Source organism: Camelus ferus, chromosome 7 (genome assembly GCF_009834535.1).
Source record: "Camelus ferus isolate YT-003-E chromosome 7, BCGSAC_Cfer_1.0, whole genome shotgun sequence".
NCBI lineage: Eukaryota > Metazoa > Chordata > Mammalia > Artiodactyla > Camelidae > Camelus > Camelus ferus.
In genome coordinates, this window is record NC_045702.1 from 79,322,754 (window position 1) to 79,347,499 (window position 24,746).

A 24,746-nucleotide genomic window follows, 5' to 3' on the forward strand; every position below is an offset into this window, starting at 1 on the left:
CACGTTTTGAATGACCATGAGGTTGAACCGTTCTTCCACTGTCTGGCTGTGGTTCTGGATCTGGTTAGCAAGCTGAGAGGGCTAGAGAGGGACAGCCCTTAGCAAAGTTGGGTCAGCTCCTGTCGGGAGAATGTAAGCCAAAGAAGGTATATATTGAGAGCCTCCTCTGTTGAAGACACTTTGTCAGGAGCTGAAGCACAGAATACGCTTCATCTTTCATTCTTCATTGTTTTTTCCTGGGATAGGATGGCACATTGATGGAGATGAAAAGAGGCAAAAAGAAGGACCATATGAAAATGTAGAGCTTGCTTACAGCTTCTGACTCTGACACTTTCTGACTTGAGCAAGTCATTCTTACCTGTTTGGGTCTCAGTAAAGTGAGGAAAAGAGCATTTACCTCATGGGATTGTTATAATGATTACATGAGATAATATATGTGCCTGGAAGATGGAAGTGGATGTTAAGGGACATACTAATTATGCACTGAGGGGCCAGCCTTGAACAAAGGATCATCTACAGTCCAGCAGAATACACCCAGCTATCTTTGGTACCATTGACTTCTTTAGGGTGAGCTAGTCCATTTGCAGTGGACAGTTACATATAAATCACATATTTTTGGCTTTCAGAGTTCCCATCCCACTGGAGCAGAGGGATACTTGGATAACTGTGATGTCCTATGCCAAAGAAATGTGCCAGGTGCTAGGTGAGCACAGAAAGAGGAGAGGCAAATTCTGACTTGTTCTGGACCTAGAGAAGCCAGAGGTTCTGGAAAATGGCAATTTTAAGGAAAGTGAACCCCTTTATATAACTGCTCTACCATCAAAGTGTTACAGCTCACAAGATGCTGTTCTCTTCACTTACACTGTAGAAGTCCTTGACCTCCCTGTTCTCAGGCCAGTATTATTTTTCTCTGTTCCTTTTCCTTCTCCACGTTCTCCATCTTCCTCTCCCTTCCTCCTCCTCTACCTCCTGCTCCTTTTTTAACCTCCCCACAGCACAGGGGGTATCATGTCTGATTCTTTGGACTCTCTCAAAATCACAGTGGTGACGGTGCTACACTTGACCACTTGGAACAGAGGGGAAGGAGAGACTGAATGAAGATCGGTCCACGATTAGGTTCTGCAGAGGCTACCATGTCTGCCTTCAGCCGCTGGGTCTGGGCTAAGCAGGCTGAAATCAGTGCAGAGTTAACTTACCCCCTGGACAGTGAATTGGGGTGCCTTTCATATGAATCCCAGGCATGCAGCCAGGGACTGGGCATAGACATAGAATTAAGGATCCTCCTTCCTATCTAGGGATTTTAATAGTCTAGTGGGAATCCAATTAATAAATAATTTCAGGAGTTCAGAAGTCTTTGGAGAAGTCCAGGTTGCTCTGGAGGCACTGGAAAGGCAGAAGGGGCCTGTGGGTGCCACCTTCTCTGGAAAGTCAGCCTTTTCTCCTTGGGTTGCATGAGGGTTTCCTTTTCTGACAGAGCACTGGCCTTACCAGAGTCCCGGCAGCCTGGGCACACTTCTCCCACGTGTAGCTAAGAGTCTTGGCTAAGCCAGTCATGTCACTGGATGCTTGTATAGGTGAAAGTTTCTATTTTGAACCTAAATCTCTGCATCAACATTTATTAAATGGAAGCCAAAAAGAATCTTTCAAAAGCTCCCTATGCTATAATGAGCTTCAAATTACAGTAACATCATCTCCAGTTTACCGAGCTCTTAAGAGGACCTGATTTTTGGAATTAGAAGCTTTTGTTCTAGAGCTCCTTCTCACTGTTTCAGTAATCCATTCCTGCTGCACCTTCATGAGTACATTTTGGTGCAGAAGCCCGGCACTGAAGAATCAGAAAGGATGATAGTACCTGGAGAAATGATGATACACGCCACATTTTGAGGGGAGAGCCAGTGTGTGAGTGGGCTCGGTGGCAGGCCTGGGGTTTATCAGACACGCAGGGGCTGTTCCCTGGGGCGGGGGGTGGCCGCGTGTTCCCAGTGATGTCAAGGCAGAGTCCGTTTACAGAACAAGGAATTGTCCTGTTGCGTTCATTTGCTCAGGCTGCCGTAACAGAATACCACTTGACCGAATGGCTTGAACAATTGAAGTGTATTTTCTCACCATTCTAGAGACTGCAAGTCCAAAACCAAGGTGTCAGCAGGTTTGGTTCTTCTGAGACCTCTCTCCTTGGCTTGTAGGTGGCCACCTTCTCACTGTGTCCTCACATAGCCTTTCCTCTGTGTGTGCACATCTGTGTCCAAATGTCCCCTTATAAGGACACCAGTCATCTTGGATTAGGGTCCACCCATATGACTTCATTTTACCTTAATTACCTCTTGAAGGGCCCTCTCTCCAAATACAGTCACATTCTGGGGAACTGGGGGTTAGGACTTCAACACATACATTTTGTGAGGGACACAGTTCCACCCAGAACACACATCGAAACATACTGATACTCATTTTCCTTTTAGAAAAGTACAAGAAATATTAGCTGCTCTGTAAGAACTAGCATATTATAAACCAAAGACTATACGTTAAATTGGCAAAAAGTAAAAGGCAGCTGCAAAATGGTCAGATGGGAGAGACAAGTGGATCTTGCCTGGTGGGGAGGATGGGAGTATGGACCCGATAGTGACACTGAATTAATAAGCCAGCCAAAGACGTGGGTATTTAGACGCACGACAGATGGGCATGGGATGTGAGTATAAAAATAACAGCGTGAGAGAAACTGATAAAATGTGCTGTTTCTAGAGGGATTTAGATATGCTTAGTTAGAGTGGAAAGGGGCTTTACAGACCAGCTACTCTAACAGGCAGCCTGGAGGTCAGCCAGCAGCAACCTTGGTGGCACCAGCCCCTCTCCTCCAGGGCGTGGCCGCACAGGGACACAGGCATCCGGTGCTGACATCTCGGGCATTAGAATGTTCTCTAAGGTTGAGTTTACACCACTCTGGCTGTAACTTCCACTAACTAACCTCAGCACTTGGACTTCTGAAGCAACATGAATGTATCATCTCTTTCCCTTTGTGCGTGACATCCTTAGCTTCCAGATCAGTATGCACCTCAATTTTCATGTCTTTGAAATAAGGTACTCTCCAGTTCCTTCTCTTGTTCCTTAAATGGTACAGCTTCAGATTGTGTCACTCGTCTGGCTCCTCCTCCATACTCTGTCAAAATCACTGTTAAAAAATGTCCTAAACAAAGTGCTTGCATATGGAGAATGCTGCTTTCTGTGAGCAGGACAAATAGTCCCTGAAATTGTTGCATTAATTATTTTCAGTAGTCACTGATGGTCCATATCTGAGGGCAAGCAACAGCAAGCAGGCTAATGATTACTAAGCACTTGCTACATTAGCTATCTACTGCTGCATAACAAATGATCCCCAAGTTTAGCCACTTAAAACAACAAACATTTATTATCTAAGTTTCTGAGGACCAGGAATCCCAGAGTAGCTTAGGTACTGATACCAGCTCAGGGTCTCAAGAGTTTGCAGTCAGGTTGTTGGCTGGGGCTGTAGATTCCAAAGATCTGATGGGTGCTGGAAAATCACATCCAGGCTCCCTCACATGCTGTGGGCAGGGGCTTTGGTTCCTCACCAAGCATGCCTCTCTGTCCACTACCTGGCTTTCCCAGGCCAAGTGATGTCAAGCCAGCATCTTTTATGACCTAATCTTGGAAGTGAGGCACCATCGATTCCGCTGTGTTCTGTTGGACACAGACCAGCCCTGGTGGAGGTGGGGTCACGGGAGCCATCTCGGAGGCTGACTTTTACAAAGCATTTGCCTACGTACTAGTTACTTTTCTCATGTTTGTACTGGTTGACACTGTCCATGCATCACTTCACACTCTCAATGTCCTCCAAAGCAGATGCTCTTATCATCACCCCATTTTATGTGTGAGGTAACTGAGGCTTAGAAATGTTAATCTACCCAAAGTGTTTCTTAGTGACAGAGCATGGATTAAAACCGAGGTCTAACTTCAGAGCCAAACGTTCCTGTTTTTCACCTGAGGCCTCTTTTCATTTGGAGGAATACCCACGTCTCTCCTGACCCATCCTGGTACAGATCATTTTTCTGAGCATAACTGAGGACTTTGCATTCCACCCCTGTTCCACTGGGCATACCTCTTAAATATTAGAAGGGACTTTTCACTCTTGATTCTCTCATTCGTGACTTCCTTTCATGGCACCCGTACCATCTACAAATCCTCCTGTTTGCACAGAACATGGTGGATAACAACCTTGAAGAAACCAGAATGCACAGATGTGTCTATGAAACAGGACACGTGTTAGGATCAGAATAAAAGCCTGGTAACAAAAATGTACGTAGTTTTTGAAGTAAAATGATCGGAGAGATTGAAGGTTACATGTGCACTCCATACTTGAATTTTGTCCATACAGATATGAATATGGAACTCAACATGGCTCGGGTCCCCCAGTCTGTCCTGTGACATTTGTATCTATTGTCTCAAGGCCTTTAGCCATTTCCTTTGGGAAGGCCAGTCTTCTCCCAGCATTTCAGCATGTTGCGGGGTTTTAATATTCTTGTTGTCAGTTGAGGGTCTGAACTCCTGTCCCCAGTCAAGTTCAGCGTCTGCCTCCTGCCACTGTTCACATGCGTCTGCTCTTCCCAGTCCTGGGTGGAGAACACAGCTCCTCTGTTTTCCCTAAAAACTACCCACGGATGACACTACTTATGTACCAGAATTACCGAGCGTTTCGGGGAGATGGAAGGAGTCAGCACTGACACAACATAAAAATAAATGTTAGACTTTCCTTTTCTTAAAGGTCCATCGATCATCCAGGTTGCTTGGTTGCCTCGTTCCCTAACGCCTTCCCCTATCCGTCCCCCTCCCTTTAGAAAGCGGAGCAGCTTGGTGCTTCTTTCCTGCGACAGAGCGCTGGGCTGATTTCCTTATCTAACAATTCAGTGATGTGCTCTGCTTTGCAGCGGGGAATCTGAAGAGGATTGGAAGTTTCAGTGTCCCCTCTCTCCCTCTTGAGCCTCCATCTCTCTCATCTCACAAGTCTTTCTAAGTGGAAGTGAGCAGAACATTTATTAACGGGTATGACATACAATTTCCCTTCAAAGGCAGGACCTGGTATCGGTTTTGGCTCTAAGGGACATTATTTTCTTCCTCCGTTACAGGTAGGATGGAACTGTGGTACTGAGTCATCAAGAAGGTGACCTCATTCTTAGGTTGCCAGGCACCGTCCTGTTGGCTGGGAGTAGCTTTGAAGAGCACCCCATCGTGTTCTCAAAATGCCCTGGCTGGGAATTAGAAATTTTCTGATTACGTTCTGGTCAAAGAGAAGCTACTGGAATTTAGGAAATTATATCACTGATGTGCTAACACCAAAACAAAAGGGAAGACTGAGGCTCTTTGGAATAATGGGGGCCAAAAGCTACATTCGTTTTAGAAGAAAATACTTTCATTTATTTGAATACACTGACCTGTGATAACCTGACCTACTTCAGGCATTTATAGTGTCTGGAGCTGACTTCCCAGTGTGTCTGATGATTGACAGTGAATAAAGCTCATTTTTAGGAAGCCACAGCGTGAAAAGGGATCCCGAGAAAGTGCATGCACCCAGGGAACCATCAGGTTTCAAGGATACATGATAGGAGCTGCCCAAGCCAACAAGGCTCCCTCTGCTCGCTCCTTACCAAAGTGTTCCCAGCACTCCTTCCTGAAGACAGACTCCCACGTCCAGAGGGAGAATGAGGTCTCGCTCGGTCTGTCAGGGGACGTTTAATGAGTGCCCTTTCTGTAGTGTGCCTTTGGAGATTCCAAGAGATTTGTTTCCTTTGGGAAGCAGTTCACTTGAGGGGACAAGGCATGTACAGTGGATAACGTAGCACATAAATGGCTTTGTTATGTTTGTGCCACAGTAATGGGAGGTCGGAGTGAAATTGCTTGAGGTTGAGGGCAGAGTATGTTGAGAAAGACAAGGAGATGATACAAAATGAAGCTAGACTTTGAAGGCTGGATGGGCTTCAAATTGATGAGGAGGTGGAAGAAGGGACGTGAAGACTTGGGCAAATGTATCAGTGGAGATTCCAAGCACTGTGAAGAGCAGAGTATCTGGGAGCTTGATTGAATCAGTCTGGAAGGAAGATTAATGGAGAAGCTGGTTGCAGAATAAATCAGGGAAGTGTGGATACTGGAGGCAGGAAAACTGGGAAGAAATTGGTTATAACCCATCAAGGTGCTAGGTAATAAGACCTGGGCCCAAAACAGTGGCAGTGAGAATACAAAGGATAGTGTGACGGCGAGGAAAGGCGGTGGACTGAGTGGGGACCCAGAGGAGGAAGAGTGTTTGATGAAGAGCTTGCAGGTGGGATGGACTTGGGAAGTAAGAAGCCACACACGAGACTTCTTTGATGGTGTCGGGGAGGCTCCAAAGGGAGGAATGTGAGGAGGTGAAATGACAGTCTACGGATGAGAACACCCACCGGGAGAGGGGCGCATTTACAGGTCGCGTTACTGCTGCCACAGATGCCGCATGTATGAAGTGTACCTCTGTGTATCTTGAACAGGGGAGAAAGACTGGCTTACTTTCATTCATTCAGCAGACAATTTCAAGTGCCTCTTTTGTGTCACTCCACCTTGGGAAAGGTGAACACAGTCCGTTCCTTGTCTTTCCTGAGCTCATGGTCCCCAGGACAGGATGGACAGCGTAAGTGGAACTGGCAGGATGTTACTCTGATGTCGCATCCAAGGTGGGTGTTTCCCCCCTCAGGCTTTCTGCTGTCTCTCCCTTGTTCAGACGGGACAGCCACAAGGGCAGGGGTGGTGCAGCAGAGGGGGAAAGTTCCAAGACAGATGCTTAAAAATTTACAGTCAGTAGTCCGCAGGAGCTCAGCCTTTGCAGTACCAGCACCCAGAGTGGACGGCGAAGACAACATATGGTGCCGTGAAAGCCCGCTCTGCTGCCCCCGCAGGGAAGCAGGACGGGGGGACAGGCTCCCGGAGACGAGAGCTGAGGAGGAAGGGCTGAGCTCTCGGGTGGGGACGCGGTAGAGACAAACTCTGCAGGTAGGTTTGGAGTTGTGAGCACAGAAGGGTCTCCCTTTCTCTGTCCTTTGAGACACAGCAAGTCATAAACCAAATACCCACCTCCTCCAACCCTTCTCCCCTCCCCTGCCCCACACGCTCTCTTGGGCAGGGTGAGGAAGCCACAGAGAAAGGCCAGCTTGGTTGGCAAGTCTGATCCCCTCGTATGAGAACCACAAGGCAGACAGGTGTGGGGGTGCTGGGAGAGGCTCGGTGGAAGGAGCAGTAGGGTCAGTACGAGGACTGAGGACATCTGAGATGCCGGCAGCAGATGCAGGCAATGGAAGGCTGTGGGGATGATGGCATTTCAGCCAACGCCAGTATGAACAGAGGTCAGTGGATGACCCAGATGCCTCATTGATACTAGACATGAGACCATCCCTCCCTCCCACCCCAAACTCAGGCAATCTAGGAGAGGAGGTTTCCTTGAACAAATCCAGAAAAGCCTGATCTATCTGAGTTTACAGTGGACAGGGAGGGAATGCATGCCACTGGGTAGGATATGTACTCGGGGGAAGATGTAAGCGTTACTGTTCTGCAGACCTGAGTTTGTGGACTGAGATGGTAACTTGCTACACAGACAAGAGCAGTGTCGTGTGACAGGCAGATGGAGGGCTAGATGCGACGTGAGGACAAGTGAGGGATTTCCTCCCCCCAGTCTAAGGAGGTCAGAGCGAGTGGGGGGTTGCACCGAGCAGAGTATTGCAGGGTGCAGGACAGTGGCAGTGGGGTGACGGGCACCGTAAGTCAATTCGTGACGGCCAGAGAGGCTGAATGCGGTGGGTGGGACACGTCAGGCCAAAACCGAAAAGCCCTTTCATGCACGAGGCATGGGGATTCCTGAGGGTTGAGAGAGAAGTAACATGACCACGTTTCCACTTCAGAGCCACTGTTCTGGGTGCATGTAAAGAAAGGCTGATTGGCTGGCGCCGGGGTCCCTGCTTCGGGAGGCTTGAGCGTTTCATTCTCGCTCCTGGCTTCTCTTGGCGGCAAACATCACATTGAGTGTCATCACCCCCAAACCTGCACGGCATGAGACAAGAGGAGGCCGTTTCTTGCCAGATTTTATAATGTGCCAATCAGCTCCCTGTCCGGAGTAAGTGTTTGGGAAGGATAATTTACTGTTTAGTATCAAATCTGGTGCAGTCTGATGCTGTACACCAGGAAGTGACACGACATTGTAAACTGACTGTTAAACAATTTAAAAAAAAAAATAACAAACTGGTACAGTTTCAGTAGCCTAAGTCTTGATAAGAGAAGCCAGAAATAAACTGGTGTGTTATTTAGCACATAGAAATGTCTCTGACACAAAGCTGTATGTATATGTTCCTTATTTAGTGTTATTGAGCATGAACTTGAAAAGAAGCTGAGAATTGTGTATACTTTTATTTTCACAAAGTTTACTTAAAAATAACGATTCACACTGCTCTCTGCTGCCCATCCTGGGGTCCCTGGCAGCCCAGTTCTGGGGGGCTGGGTGAGACCCCGGGAACCTCCCACTGTGGTTTGTTTCTTCAGCCCTCTTGGTGATTCTGTAAGTCATTCGATACTTTATGATAAATGTCTTTCTGCTGCTGGATTTATTTCTGGGCTCTCTGTTCTGTTCCCTGATCCATACATCTGTTTTTATGCCAGTACCATGCTGTTTTGAACACTGTAGCTATGTAGTATTGTCTGAGAGGGTTATTCCTCCAGCTTCATTCTTTTTCTTCAATATTGTTTGGCTATTCTGGGTCTTTTGTGATTCCCCAAATAAATTTTAGGATTGTTTTAGTTCTGTGAAAAATGTCCTGAGTAATTTGATAAGGATCTCAATCTGTAGATTGCCTTGGGCAATATGGCCATTTTAATGATACTGATTCTTACAATCCAAGAGCATGAGATAGCTTTCTATTTCTTTAATTCATCTTGAATTTCCTTAATCAGTGTTTTTTATTTCTCCATGTGTAAATCTTTCAGCTCCTTGGTCAGATTTATTCCTGAGTATTGTTTTAGATGAGGTTTTAAAATCATCTTCCTTTTAAAAGGAAGGATTGTTTCCTTCCTTCCTTTTCCTGCTAATTCATTGTTAGTGTAAAGAAATGCAACTGACTTCTGTGTTAATCTTGTATCCTGCTACCTCGCCGAATTCTTTTATCTGTTCTAGTAGTTTTTGTGTGGCGTTTTTAGGGTTTTCTATATATAGTATCATGTCATCCACATACAGTGAAAATTTTACCTCTTCTTTTCCAATTTGGATCCCTTTTATTTCTTGCCTGATTATTGTGGCTAGGACTTCCAAGACTGTATTGAATAGAAGTGGTGAGAGTGGGCATCCTTGTCTTGTTTAAGATTTTAGTGGAAAGGCTTTCAGTTTTTCACCGTTGAGTATTATGCTAGCCGTGAGTTGGTCATAAATAGCTTTTATTATGTTCAGATATGTTCCCTCTATACCCACTTTACTGAGAGTCTTTATCATAAATGGGTGTTGGATTTTATCAAATGCTTTTTCTGCATCTGTTGAGATGATCATGTGATTTTTGTCCTTTCTTTTCTTGGTGTGGTATATCACACTGATTGATTTGCGTATGTAGAACAGTCCTTGTGTCCCTGGGATGAATCCAACTTGATCATTGTGTATGATCTTTTTTATGTGCTGTTTTTTTGCTAATATTTTGTTGAGGGTTTTTTCATCTATGTTCATCAGTGTTATTGGCCTGTGATTTTCTTTTTAGGTAGTGTCTGTCTGGTTTTGGTATCAGGGTGATGGTGGCTTCATAGAATGAGTTTGGGAGTACTCCCTCCTTTTCAGTCTTTTGGAAGAGTTTGAGAAAAACTGGTATGAGTTCTTTGTATGTTTGGTAGAATTCTCCCAGTGAAGTCTTCTGGTCCTGGACTTTTGTTTGCAGGGAGGTTTTTATTGCTAATTCTATTTCATTTCTACTTAATGGTCTGTTCAGGTGGTCTGTTTCTTCTTGATTCAGTCTTGGTGGATTGCATCTTTCCAGAAACTTGTTCATTTCTTCTAGGATGTCCAATTTGTTTCCATATAGTTGTTCATAGTATTCTCTTATGGCTTTTTGTAGTTCTGTGGTATTTGTAATTTCTCCATTTTCCTCGCTTGTTTTGTTTATTTGTGTTCTCTCTTCTTGGTGAGCCTGGCCAAAGGTTTGTCAATTTTGTTTACTCTTTTAAAAAAACAGCTCTTGAGTTGATTGATTTTTTTCTATGTTTTAAATCTATTTATTTCCTGTCTCATCTTTACTATTTCCTTCCTTCTGCTGACTTCAGGTTTTGTTTGCTCTTTTTCTAATTCTTTTAGGTAGAAGGTTAGGTTGTTTACTTGAGATTATTCTTTTTGAGGAAGGCCTGTATCATTATGAACTTCCCTCTTAGAACTGCTTTTGCTGCATCCCATAGATCTTGTGTGGTTGTGTTTTCATTGTCGTTTGTCTCAGAGTATTATTTTGTTTCTTCTTTGATTTCATCCTTGACCCATTGGTTTTTTAGTAGCATGTTGTTTAATCTCCATGCTGTCGGTCTTTTCTCCTTTGTTTTTCTGTGGTTGATTTCTAGTTTCACGGCATTGTGGTCAGAAAAAGGTGCTTTTAATAACTTGTATCCTCTTAGATTTGTTGAGGCTTCTTTTGTGCCTGAGTACATGTTTATCCTAGAGAATGTTTTTTGCACACTTGAGAAGAATATATATTCTGGTTTTTTTGGAATGTAATATCCTAAAAGTATGAAAGTCCAACTGTTCCGTTGTGTCATTTAGTTTCTCCATTGCCTGATTGATCTTCTGTCTGGAAGATCTGTTCGGTGATGTTAAGGGGGTGTTAAACTTTCCTATTATGATTATGTTCCCATCAGTTTCTCCCTTTATGCTTGTTAGTATTTGCTTTATGTATTTAGGTGCTCCTATATTGGATGCATATATGTTAACGAATTTAATATCCTCATCTTGTATTGCTCTTTTAATCATTATATAGTGTGCTGCTTTATCTTTCTTTATGGACTTTGTTTTAAAGTCTGTTTTGTCTGAAATCAGTATTGCTATTCCTGCTTCCTTGTCATTTCTATTTGCATGAAATATCTTTTTCCATCCTCTCACTTTCAACCTATGTGTGTCCTTCTCCCTAAAATGGGTCTCTTGTATGCAGCATATTGTAGGGTCTTGTTTTAGTATCCAGTCTGCCACTCTGTGTCTTTTGTTTGGAGCATTTAGTCCATTGACATTTATGGCAATTATTGATAGATACGTATTTATTGCCATTTTGAATTTAAGTTTTCCAGTTGATTTGGTATTTCCTCTTTGTTCTGTTCTTTTTCTTTTTATGATATAATTTTCTTTTGCATTATCTTGGTTTCTTTTTGGTTTTTGTGGCTCTATTGTATGCTTTTGACATGTGGTTACCCTATTTTTCAAGTATATTAACCCAATACTATATCTGTTTGCTTTAAACTGATAGTCACATAAACTCAAACACATCCTAAAAAGAACAAGAAAAAGGAAAAAAAAGTCTTATTTCCTTGCTCCCTTCTCTCACCTTTAGTGATTTTGATGTCCTCTTTTATATCTTCATGTTTATTCTGTCGCAACTCATTGTAGTTACTGCCTTTCCAATTATGGTTTTTCTCCTTTCTATAGTGTCCTGCTTCTTTTCTATTTAGAGTAGACCTTTCAATATTTCTTTTAGGATATGTTTAGTATTGCTGAATTCTTTGTTTTTGCTTGTCTGTGAAATTCTTTCTCTCTCTTATTCTAAAGGATAGCCTTGCTGGATAAAGTATCCTAGGTTGCAGCTTTTTTCTCATTCAGACCTTTGAATATATCTTGCCATTTCCTTCTGACCTGCAGTGTTTTTGTTGAGAAATCAGCTGAAAGCCTTATGGGGGTTGCCTTGTAACTAACTCTGTTTTCCTTTTGCTGTCTTTAGAATTGTTTCTTTACCTTTGGCCATCTTACCTTGGCCGTCTTAATTATAATGTCTTAGTGTAGATCTATTTGGGTTCTTTTTATTGGAGATCCTCTGTGCTCCCTGTACTTGGGTATTTTTTTTAGGTTTGGAAACTTTTGTCTTGATTTCTTCAAATACCTTTTCAATCCCCTTTGCTCTTTCTTCTCCTTCTGGGACCCCTATTATGCATAGTTTAGGACGCTTTATATTATCCCACAGGTCCCTTATTTGCATTCGTTGGTTTTTATTTGCTTTTCTGTCTGTTGTTCTGGTTGGATGACTTCTGTTTTCCTGTCTTCTAAGTCACTTACTTGTTCCTCTGCATTGTCTAGTTTGCTTTTGATTGCCTTTATTTCGGCTCACATCTCAACCATTGAGTTTTCTGTTTTTAATTGGCTCCTCTTAATAGTTTCAATTTCCTTTTTATAGTAGTCTCTGTCTCTGTTCATAGCCTCTTACTTCCTTCAGTGCTTTGATCACTCCCTTTTTGAAGTCATGGTCTAGTAGACTGTTGAGGTCTATTTCATTGATCATTCTTTCAGGGGACTTCTCTTGTTCTAATTGGGAGTGGATTCTCTGCTTCTTCATTTTACTTACATCTCTCTGGCACTGTGGATTATGGAGTATTAGTTATCTGCTATGGTCCTGATGGGATGTTTTGTTTTTTAGGAGGATGTGTTCCTGTGTAGTCTGTGTGCCCCTAATAATTGTGTTGTGAGGTCTGTCTTTAGTATTGATGGTTGCCAGGTCTTCCATGTGTGTTGGCTGTTATCCCTCTGATGGGGGGTGTGGCCAGTGTTCTGGTGATCAGAGCTGCCCTGGCTGTTGAGCAGGGGCCTCCTTTTTGTTCTGTGGTTGTAACAGCCCTGACAGGGGCTGGCTCTGTTCCCCTTTTATTGGAGACTTTTCATTGGAGGCTTCCAGACCCATTTCTGAGCTGCAGTGGATGGTAGGCAGGGTTGGAGAGCTTTGAGTACCCTGTTGACTCTGCCCTTGTCCCCACTTTAGCCATGGGAATGCCATTGCTCTGCTCTGGTGACCCCCAGGTTCTCTGCCCTCAGAGCTACCAGTGCATTTACTCCAACTTCTGGGTCGCACACCTGGATCGTGGTGTTGTCGGGTCAGCACCGTCCCCAGCACCAGGTGTTGCTCCTGCACTTGTCCTGCCGCACGAACTCCGCTCGTTTGTCCCAGAGGCCTGGTAGGGCCCCCAGCCCTGCAGCGACCATGTGGTGGCACCACCTGGTCAGCGCCGTCCTCAGCACAGTGTCCACATGGTAGGCAGGCTCACAGGAAACGGCCGCACCAGCCCTCACCCCTGCTCTGTGCCGGAACTCCGCTCCTTGCTCGTTTGTCTTAGAGGCGTGGGTCCACGGAGGCACCCATGGAGCAAAACGGCCCCCTCTGCCTGGTGCTGAAAACAAATCTCAGCCCTGCCTATGAATTTGTGGAGCCCCTGGGCATGGATCCAGGTTTCCACCCCACCTCTGCCTGGAGCCGTGCACACGCACCAGCAAATATGGTGGCTATGGCTACGACCCAGCCCCCGATGGGCACCACTGGTCTTCCTCCCTCCCTTCTTTCCTTCCTCCATCCCTCCCTGTTTTGCATACACTCCAGCCATGTGCACAGCACACTCCAGTCCCCTGACAGGCAGGCAGTCCTGGCCCACTCCCACAGTTTGCGTCTAGGGCTGGGGCTCGCAGGGTCCCTTTGTGCCTGTTTCACTTAATTCTGTCGGCCAAGGGCTGCTGTGCACAGATCCAAGCCTCAGAGGCTCCCCTCCGTCCCCACTGATCTCTCCATTGGAGGGGGAGACCCAGCGTACGAGCACTAGTCCTCATTTGCCACTCCTTCCCCACGAGACAGGCCCTGCACTAATTTCCTTTTTCTTTGTTTTTTCCTCCTACCAGATTTGTGATGAATTTTGTCTTTTGAAAAAGGCGATGTTCTGTCAAAGTTCAGCAGGTGCTGAGTGAATGGGTGGGTCTGTGGGTGTCTCTCTTGCTGTATTCATGGGGGAGGGAGGGTGAGCTCAGAGCTTCCTTCTGCTTCACCATCCTGCCTGCTCCCCTTTCCAGTTCCAAATATTTAAGAGTAACAGAAAATGTCTGTTGCCGGCTACCGAATTTTTTTTTAACTCCAGTGTGAAGAGATGTTCTTTGTATTTCCTCCGAACTCGGCCCTAGGCTTCTTTAAGGCAGAGCTCTGCTCTGAAGTGAGGCGGTCACACCCGAGCCTGTGGTAACATCTCTGCATTTTGGTTTCTCGGTCAGTAAACCCAGGGATATAATGTCTTCTCCCTTGGGGTCCGTGAGAATGAAACGAGATGTTGCTCAGGGGACTTACTGAGCCTCGTTCAGTGGTTGGTACGTCCTTGGTGCTCAGTTAGCATCCCACCCTCTCCCTCAAAAGACACATGCAGAACGCTGCATTTATTCCTTTATGGACAGTGAGAGTGGGGCCAGCAAGTATGCTTTTCACTGGTTAGAGGATGACGGTGCATCCCAAGGAGACAGGGCACGTGTCTGGTTCTCTTCCTCTATCCTGTGTGCTCTGTGCTCTGCGAGGACAGCGGAGCTTCCAGAGGCGGCGACAGGAGACGTCATTACGCCCTCCCTCTGCATCACAGTCCCCTAGTGTCACTTATTTCCTCCCTGCTAGCAAAACCTAACCATTGTCCCTCCCACTCTGGGTTCTAAGACTTTTCCATTCCTCTGAGGCCGCCAGAGTGTGTGATTAAAGAGCAACCCAAGAAAAGCGAGTCTTTCACAGTAGGAAGTGCTAACATTTATTCAATCAACAAACGTTGGGTGCTTGCCAGGGCCAGACACGGCTGGTTATTGGGACACACACAACCTGTAACTAGTTAACATAAAACTGCATGACGTCATCAGACTGCTCACATCATTCTCAAGACATCACTGAGTGAGTGACGGTAGTGTTTCACTCAGTGCCTGTTAAGGAGATAACCACAGTGGATGACATTAAAAAAAAAAATGCCAAACCCAGAATTCGACAACTGTTGCCAACAGAGAGGAGGGAAACAAGGTCCAGGGTGCGGCAGGGCTGGCTGGACAGCCACAGTGGTCATGCGCTCCGCCAGCTGGGATGACCCTCAGGGGTCCACGTTATGGCTGGACAGATTTCCTAGGACCTAAAAAGTCATTTCCGACTCTCAGACTGATGTTTCCACTCCTAAGGAAAGGAGCCAAACAAATAAATGATGAAATACTGACTGTGAACCCACATAGTTCAAGACATGGGTGGGGAAAACCCTAATTTCTTTATCAACTACAAGGAGAAACGTGGAGACAGGTGGAGATAAAGCAGCTTTTTTTTTTTTTGAGCAGAACATAAATATGGACAAATCTCTCAACAGCACTGCTGTCAACAAAAGCTTCGGTTGCTGCAAAAAGTCTCCCAAGAGCAGCGGCGAGGAAGAGGCGGACAATCGGAACGAGCTATTTCTTCATCTCCAGGATGGCGCTGCCTGGGCCCCGGTGCTTGGCGCTGCAGATGTTACAGAACTGTGCAGGCGAGTTCTAAACATGTAATGAGAAACGCAGATTGTAAGAGGACATCCTCTCTTTCTAATCCTGTCTTTGGAAATATGGGAGCACTGGCGGGGCTGGGGGCGGGGGGGAAGAAGCTATGAAGTGTCACTCATTTTCCTGGAGACGACCCCTGCTGCACACAGGAGTCCGTCTACACCAGCTGTTACTCTGTGACTTGAAGAAAGTGTCATACTGCAGAAATCAGGGTGAGAAAGTTATACAGAATTGAGGATGGTTTTCTCTGTGTGTCACATCTCTATAGCTCAACAGTCATCAAGTCTGCCTGAACAATTTCACTTGAGTCGATATGGGTTTACGATGTTTAGGACACTAAGCGTTTTTGCATCGGAGAAGTAGGCATGCTCACTTTTGCGATGTGACATCTAACTGTGAGGACCCGCAGAGCCGCAGGACCGTGGTTAGGATTTTGAGCACACCCCTCTGGACGTGCCAGGTTCTGTCTAGCTGGCGGTGGCCAAGCCGCGAACTCACCAGGCTGGGCACGGGCAGGCACTCCTTGTGGAACATGTGCCGGCAGTGGAAGACCACCACGCTGAAGGGCTTCGCCGCGTCTGGGGGGCAGGGCAGAAGAGGGAGGAGAGTTCAGCGCAACAGCAGCAGTTTAATTTTCCAGCAAATGAGCTGCCTTGGGGGATTGCTGATTTACACACGCACTCCTGCCAGGGGACGTGGTTGAACGCGGGGCAGGCATGACAGTCGTGTGGCTCTGGTTGTCCCAGCTCACCTGCCTGGCCCCCGAGTTAGTTACTGCAGCTACGCGCCGGGGACAGTTTCACGGCACAGGCGACAGCATTTGTTGTAAACACGTGCATCAGGGGTGTATGTGCCTGGCTTTCCCTCCCCCAGCCCCGCCCACACCATCATGATACACTCCACATACTCTAGTCGATTGTAGGATGCTTTCTGCCAGTTACCTGCTGCCTTTGCCAAGATCACCCACTGACGTCAGGGCAGAGCCGCTAAAACCCTAGGCTGCGGCCCGTCCTGGCTCAGTGTGGCCAGCTTGGTTCCGGTAAGACTGAGAATCCCTCACAGATTAGGAATCTGAGCCGACCACGCAGTGCGGGGCACGTGGGCTCTTTCAGTGAAAACGCTACAAAAGCTCACTGCTTCCTGCGCCCACTGCGGTTTTTAACCTCCAGCAAAGACCCGAAGTGGAATGACTTCTTGTGCTCCTGCCCTGCTGCATAACCCCTCAAAGCTCAGTAAATGGGCAGACAAGGTCTTTTGGTACTCCTCTAGGCAGCCCTTACGTGCAAGAGGCATTTTTTAGCATCCTGACGACAGTGCTTTAATTTCTGCTTTCAAATTATGAAATTTCCTCTTTTCATGTCTTATGATCCTTAACAAAAAATGCTTTGATTATGTGAAGATCTGTACCGAGAACTGTAAATAAACAAACGTGTATGTCTTTTTCAGGAGTCACCATTCCAGTGAGATGGCAAGTAATTACGTTTTCGTTGAAATGCGAGATAACTTGGATGCCTGGAACTACACAGCAGTGAGAAGCTGAAAGAAAAAGGACAGCTGCCTACAGAATTTCTCTCAGGTATGCACACGGTTCTTCTACCTTGGAATCTACATACGTCCATGGTAAGTTCTCTTTTTGTTTGGTTTTACACTCGGGAAACGGTCCTCAAAGACTGGCCCCTGAACTAGGTGCATCCTCGCCACCTGGGAACTTGTGGGAAATGCAGATTCTCAGTCCTGCTGTGGAACTACTGCACCGGCATGTCTGGGGGTGGGACCGGCAAGCTGAGCATTAACAAGCCTGCTCGTGGATGTTGGGCTCCCCCCGGGGATTGGGAACCTCAGCTCTAAGGCATGGGCACCGCCGGCATGCAGCTGACCAGGGGCGTGGGCTGGAATTCTTCTCTGAGCGGGATTATTCCAAAAGTTACATTATTTTCTAAATCGTAATTAGCTAACTTCAAAATCTTCGTTCCCCGCACCACTAACACATCTGGGGACCGTTCTGCCCCCGCCCCCGAGCTTACCTGACGGAAGAACAGGGGACAGGCACGACTCACAGATGTTCTCCTCTGCGGGGAAACACACGCTCGGGGTTACACAGCGCTGCTCTCTGCTCTGTCCCTTCTGAGAGCAGGGCGCGCGGCGCGAGTAGGACTCTTGAGTTTTACCCACCGTCGACCAGCACGCCTTTCATCTGAGTTCGGTGCATCTTCTTGAGTAAGGAGAGAGAGTCAGCTACGAGAATCTTCTTGCAGCCTTCACGAAGCAGAATCTAAGGCACACATTGTAAAAGCCACCTTAGAAAGGCTCAGGTGTGGGAGGAGGGGAGTCCCCTTACTGGGACATTCAGAAAATTGTTGTTTGAAATACTCCAAAGAGGCGCTCGCTGGTCCCCTGCCCTCAGTCCCTCCCTTCCAGCTACTGTCGGACCAGCCTTTCCAGCCACAATTCTGTATTTTTTGCTTATAAACATGTATACAACGTAGGTCTGGCCAGGAAGACCCTGTGCCAACTAACCCTGTCACTGCCGTATAGGGCTTCCTAGCACAGACTCTGGCAGAGTCTGGGCCCTGCGTGATCTGCTCATCCCAACCTCCAGATCTTTGCCCAGGATGGGAAACCTGCTGCTCCGAGATCACCCAATTGCTCCGTAAGTCCATGGATTTACCGCACAAATATATCCTGGGTCCCTGTCGTGTACAAAGCACAGGGCACAGACTGATAAGCTAAACAGACGTTGTCTCTGTCCTAAACCCCCTCCAGGGTGTGGTCTGTCTTCCTTTTCTTGCGATCTGATCCAGACCATGTAGCAGAGTGCCATGAATGTGGTGTGTAAAGTGTGGACTGACTACATGAACCCTCACATTTGGTGACTCTTAAGGGACCGATGACTGAAAAATGAGCAGATATTAAATATTCTCTCGCAAGATCCATCTTAGTCTTTATCCTAGAACTCTACTTTGCTCCTTTCCACATTCTCTCTGTTACTGTGCAGGCTGACTGATCCGCCCCCCCCACCCCCCGCCTGGAGGATCACTAGAGGGAGCGACACCTCAGCAAGTAGGGGTCACCTGAGGAGAACGGACGTGCCTCGTTGGGACGACGGCCCGTTGCAGGTTAGAACCACTTGGTGTCTCCCAGCTGAGAGCGTGACGGAGACAGAGGCTGCCTGCCTGTTCTCAGGTGGGGCACAGCAGGGAGCGGCAGCCCCCTTTACCTTTCACACCCATTCCTCTGGCCACAGTGTGCGTGTCCACCCTTTTCTGTTTTTGTTTGGTATTTTATTGGAAACTGGGAAAGGCTATGTGAGGTGTGCCAGACACACCTTTTTCACTAGAACGCGTTGCTGCTCTACAAAGAGGGAGACGCTCAAGGCAGGAAGGACCCACAGCTTCCGCTCCTGGTCCAGTGTGTCTCACTGCACGTGCAGCTCGTGGAGCTGCCGTGACACTCACACAATGAGGACACTGCAGCCTCACTGCCACTCGGCAGGACACAGCAAATGCTATCGGCGATGCCACATCCCACCTTTCTTCACACCAAAGTCACAACTCTAAAACCTACATGGACATTCTGCTTTCACATGGTGTCAATTCATGCCCCCAGGGGAGGGAAGTGGGTCCTCCATCCCTGACGTTTGTAACAACAAACGCTCCTTTCAAATCCCCACGAACCTGGGCGCTGGGTGAGGGCAGCCAGAGGGCTTCCCCCACTAGGTATATGAAGGCAAATAGCCAAGAAAACAGAACTGATAGCCAGAATAAAATTCTGTACCCACCATTTGTATTATTGATGATCAGGAAATTACATGATTTTACTGTTTCCACATTAATTGAGAAACAGTGAAGTTTTATTAAAATGCTGCTAGAAATTGAAATTTTCTGATTCATCTTAAGAAGATATTAAAACTTTAACAGACATCATGAAAGCATACAGGAAGAGAAAACAAATATAGTAAGAAAGATCTCTAAGAAATACTGATGTTGGTAAGAAAATTTGTAAGCAAACGTGTTAAGCTGCTCAGCCACTAATACTAAAATAGAAACTTAAATAGTGTCAATCAGCAAAAAGTTTCAAAAAGAGCTGGCTCTGGCCCTCAGTGGGTGTTCAAGGCCCACTGTGTGATTAATCCAGGAGACCTGTGGACCTGGCATTCCAGGCAGAAGCCACAGAGTCTGCAAATTTAAAAAAGAAAACAGGAAAAAAAAAAAAAAAAAAAAAAAGCAAACTAAGAAGGAACCGTTTCTTCACCAGGCTTAAACTTTTCTAAAAGAGGTACGACCTGTCTGCCCCCAGAAAGTACCTTCTAGGAAAACGTGAGTGCAGAGGCAACAAGAACAGCTTAGCATGTTACTCCCTACTTTATCTGAACACAGCGCAAGGCTCCAAATCAGAAAAATATGAAAGCGTTCTAACTTTCATTTACAGGATGCTGGGCAGGAGGCGATCACCTGCGCAGGAGTCACTTATCCTGTAAAATGTGCGGCAGTCCGGAGGCCCTCGGAGGTGGTGATCGGAGGGCTGTACCAGGACAACGCAGCGTTAGGTAGGTGCTGTGTTCGGCACCAGACACACGGTGAGGCATCGGGTAGCTGACTGTGGGTTCCCAGGAGCAGCTACATCAGTGACTCATCAGAAATGTGCTGTTCTGGACACCAGTTTCACCCTCAGCAGTTCATATAGTTGTCCCTCCATTTCTGTGAGTTCTGCATCCATGGATTCGACCAACTACAGATCCAAAATATTGGTGGGGGAAATTTCAGAAAGTTCAAAGCAGCAAAAGTTGAATTTGCCCCGCATGCGGGCAACTGTTTACACAGCAGTTACATTGTATTGGGTATTGTACGTAACCTAGAGATGATTTAAGGTATCCAGGAGGATGTGCATAGGTTATATGCGAACACTGCGTTGTTTTACATAAGGGATTGCGCATCCTTGGATTTGGGTATCCGTGGGAGGGTATCCATTCCCCCCCAGATAGAGGGATGACTGAGTGCATTTGGTATTTCCCACTAATGCCTTGACTAAAACACTTGACGCCTGGAAGTCAGACCCAATAGCAGTTGGGTAAGAGAGGTTTCCTCTGATGCTTTCTGACTTTCACACGTGATTTCCGACGTCTTCCATCTTCCAAGGTCATCCTGCCCAGCCTGTCTTTCCAGCTGTGGACTCTCACCTTCCACCTGTCTCCTTTCTTTTCTCGCAAACTTGATGTTATTCACACATTCCAGGGCACATGCACTCTCTTCTTCAAGGACCAGAATCACTGCGACTCACATCCTGAGTACCTTGTGCTGTTTTTCTTGTAAAAACATGAAATGCTCCAACCATGCAGAATAAAATAACATACTCAAGTCTTTACTACCTAGATTGGACATACCTTACTGTTTTGCCATGTGCTTCAGGTCTGTTTATTTTGGAAAATACAGTACTACAGATACAGCTGACACATTCTTGCACCTTTTCTCCTCCTCCTCTACAGACACAGCTCTGACTTTGTTTAGTGTGTGTCCAACTAAAATACACAGTGGGCTTGCACTCCTGGAACATAGATGTGGTCAGTGAGGTCAGCATGGAGCCTGAGAAGGCATCCCTTCCCAAATGAAGAAACAAAGCCTCATTAGGAAAAAGTCCTGCTTCCGCCATCTTCTGCCTGCAGTGTGGATGGGAGGCCTGGAGATGCAGCGTCTGCTTTGTGACCAAGAGGCAACTGTCAGAGGTACATTCTCCTGTTGATGGACATTTAGGCTGTTTCCACTGTAGGGCTATTAAAGATAAGGCCACAGAGGACACTCTTGTACAGGCAGACCTCATTTTATAGTGCTTTGCTTTACTGCACTTTGTAGATATTACTTTTCTTTTTTTTTTTACAAACTGAAGGTTTGTGGCAACCCTTCGTTGTCAGATGACACAGAGCAATTTTTTTTTAGCAATTAAGTATTTAAAAATTAAGGTGTGTACTTTTTCTAGACATAATGATACTGCAGACTTACATAACTGTTTTATGTGCTGGGAAACCAAAAACTTCGTGTTAGTTTTATTGAGGTACTTGGTTTATTTCGGTGCCACGAACACAGTATCACTGAGGTCTGCCTGCACAGATCCCTTTGTGGACCCACTCTTCATCTTTTGGGTAAATACCTGAGTAAAATTGCTGGGTTATGGAGTAGGTGTATGTTTAATTTTTTAAGTAACTGTCAATTTTCCAAAGTGGTTATACTATTGTACATTCTCACATATTAAGCTTTGATACCTGGTAAGTCTATCCTCTTTATTCTCCTTTGATAATCTTAGCCTTTTACTTTTGATATAAAATTCAGGATGATGAAAAATTCTTTTGGGACTTTGATTAGAATTTTATTGAATATATGGATGGTGGCCACTTTGGAGAGAACTGATAACATTTATGATGTGAGCCTCTGAATATAATTGGTCAGATTCAAGTTGCTAATGATTGATGTAGAATTTTTGCATTTGTGTTTAAAAAAAGGGGGGGGGGGTTATAATTGTTGCATATTGCCCTCCCGCGATCTGGCAAGGTTAGACCAGCATCCCATGAGAAATTGAGGAGCTTTTCCATTCTATTCTCTGGAAAAGTTTATACAAAACAGGGGTTGCCTGTTTTTTTAAGTTTTGATAAAACTTTTCTCTAAAAGTTGTGGAATAGTGCTTACAGGTCTGTTCTACTAGCTCTTGAATAAATTTGGTAAACAGTTTTCCAGGAAAACATGAATTGCTTGAGTTCTCACATACAGTGACAGAAAACTAGCATTCACTTAGTTTTTAGATCTTGTCTGCATTCCCCCTTGTTAGCTCCTAATATTTACTTGATTGACTTTGTGAGAGATTTTCCTAATTTATTGTTAGTTTTTTGATTCTTCTGGAGCTCCTTTGATGAGACACTTTTATTCTAACCTCCATGTCTCTGTTAACTACTCTTTTATATTTTCTGTCTCTTAAGTAGTCTGTGCTTCGTGCTGAACGACTTCATCAGCTCTGTCTTCTGGTTCTTTAATTCTCCCTGTTAGCTGTGTTTAATCTGCTGACTGTATCCACCGAATTGACCATTTGTATTGGACAGCCTCTGATAGCAGTTCCAGAAACTAAAATCAGCTTGAAACATCTCTGTCTCGTCCTCTATGAAACGTCTCCACTTGGTAAGGCAGAACCATGTTCATCTTTGCTCTGTGATCTCTATCACCGAGGTGAGTAAACCAGTGTCTGGTCTTTTCTTTCTTCAACTTCATGATGGTATTAGTTTTCATCTCACGAGGTATTTATAGATACACCTAGCAAGTACAATGCTACCTTGCAAAGATGAATTTTCCTAATGGGATGTTCCCTTATTTTTCCACGATTATTCAAATCAGTGGGCTAACTTCTTCCTAACATCCTTCTCAACCACTCTCATTTTCTTGATATTACGTTGTTTCCCTCCTTAGGTCTGTGTTTCTAAACTGTTTTTCATTAACATCACCTTTATTCTTTTCTTGTCATCATTTTCAAGACAATCAGTTCTAGCTTCCAGAACCACTTACAAGCACACTTTGTTCTATTATAAATTTAAATAAGAATGTATTTATAAGATAGCTGTTGAAAATTAACACAAGACTCTAGATTCTCCCTATTTTTCCTTCCAATTTCTCTGCAGTTCATCATTACTGATAATAATCTCAACCAGAAGCAAAGCACCAAACTCACAGATACAGATACGTTACAAAGCAGTAAAAGGACTGCACATCAGCAAAGTTATCATGGTTCGTTAGAAACAGCTGCTGTGGGAAAAAACGCCATACAGAACTGCCAAGTCCCTGAAATTTTTATTTTAAACGAGTCTTTGATGGAAGTATAGTCGGTTAACAGTGTGGTGTTGCTTTCTGGTGTGCAGCGTGGTGACGCAGTTATCTACACATGTAGTCCTTTTCATTCTTTTCCATTATAGATTACAAGGTACTGAATATAGTTCGCTGTGCTCTACAGTAGGCCCTTGTTTATTTTATACACAGCAGTTAGCACCTGCAGCATTGTAAACCAACTCTACTTCACTTTAAAAAGAGTCTTTGAATGTTGGAGTTTTGCTGACATGGCCTTGTTCCTACCACAGCGCGTATCATTAGCGCTGCAAATGGCGCGCAGCTACCTGGTTTTACCAGCCCCCCAGTGTGACACCAGGGTTAGCCTGGGAAGCCGTTTTACCTAATTTCTAATTCATCATTTAATTCAGCATGTTGTGGGATTTGAATTTTACCTGAAAAGGCTTTGCTTTTTGTTGCGAACATTACGGCCCTAAGGCCGGTGTTGGCACTCCAGCACACTGTTACCGGCACCATCATACTACATTCACAGCAGCACGAGGCCGCGTGCATGGCCCTGACCAAAGGGGCAACAGCTGCTTGTCACAGACCACCTGTGTTCGCCTAACAGCTGTGACGAGGCCAAACTGACAGTAATGTAAAAGGAGGAAAATAGGTTTTATCTTGAACGTATCTTTCAGCGGAAATGAAGCGCTTATATACTGTGGGTCAAAAAGAAATCCACGTGGGCCGAAAAAAGGGCAGGTGAAAAAGAAGTCCCTATTTCCTCTCATTTGTCTCTGGACTTCAGAGTGGAGGGAGATGAGGAAGGAATATGGGGATGGTAGCAAATGTAAATATGGGAAAAGAACTTTGAGAGACACAGAGATGTCTGGGGTCGGTTTACCTGTGTGTGTACACGTGTGAAGTTTAACAAGATGGAGATGTTAAAACTCTTTGCTTCTAGAAACAGTAATTCAGATGGTGAGCTGCTCGAGCACACGGCTGCATCCTCCTCAGCTCCTGCCCTCTGGGACAGTATGGGGAGGCCCTGTAAGTACCCAGCGCAGCATCTGACACAGTAAGCACCCAAATATTTAAATATATGTGTTTATAAACAAACGTATTGCATTAAAAAAGTTATACCTAAAAATCTAAGCTACTTTATAAACAGATGCCAAACTAAGTATTAGGAGCGATTTATACAGAAATACTAAATTAACACTAAGCAGCTGCATTCACTATAAAAAGGTGTTATTTATGAAAGGACTCTACTGAGAACTTACGAGAAGGAAGATACTTTAGACATCATCTAATCTCGAGGTTCCTAAATGTCAGTACCACGCAGAGTGTATAAGAAACACCACGGTAGTTTAAGGACATAGCCCCTCATCCTCTCCAGCAGATCTGGGGTGGTCCCTGAA

General features: G+C 45.3%; 1 protein-coding gene across 4 annotated transcripts in view; it reads right to left on the bottom strand.

Moving 5' to 3' along the window:
• Positions 1–14,745: 14,745 nt before the first annotated feature.
• VPS41 (VPS41 subunit of HOPS complex) overlaps positions 14,746–24,746 on the bottom strand; it is a 178,463-nt gene continuing 168,462 nt past the window's right edge. Inside the window, exons 26-30 of one of the 4 annotated variants that reach the window (XM_014559811.2) lie at positions 17,702–17,801; positions 17,554–17,598; positions 17,010–17,065; positions 16,028–16,107; positions 14,746–15,523 (exon numbers count right to left, since the gene is read on the bottom strand). In XM_014559811.2, coding sequence (XP_014415297.1) covers position 15,523; positions 16,028–16,107; positions 17,010–17,065; positions 17,554–17,598; positions 17,702–17,801 — 282 coding nt within the window. In that variant the 3' untranslated portion in view covers positions 14,746–15,522. Of the gene's footprint in view, positions 15,524–16,027; positions 16,108–16,936; positions 17,066–17,553; positions 17,599–17,701; positions 17,802–24,746 lie in introns of all 4 variants that reach the window. The other 3 variants (XM_032484254.1, XM_032484253.1, XM_014559810.2) reach the window with 3 other exon arrangements.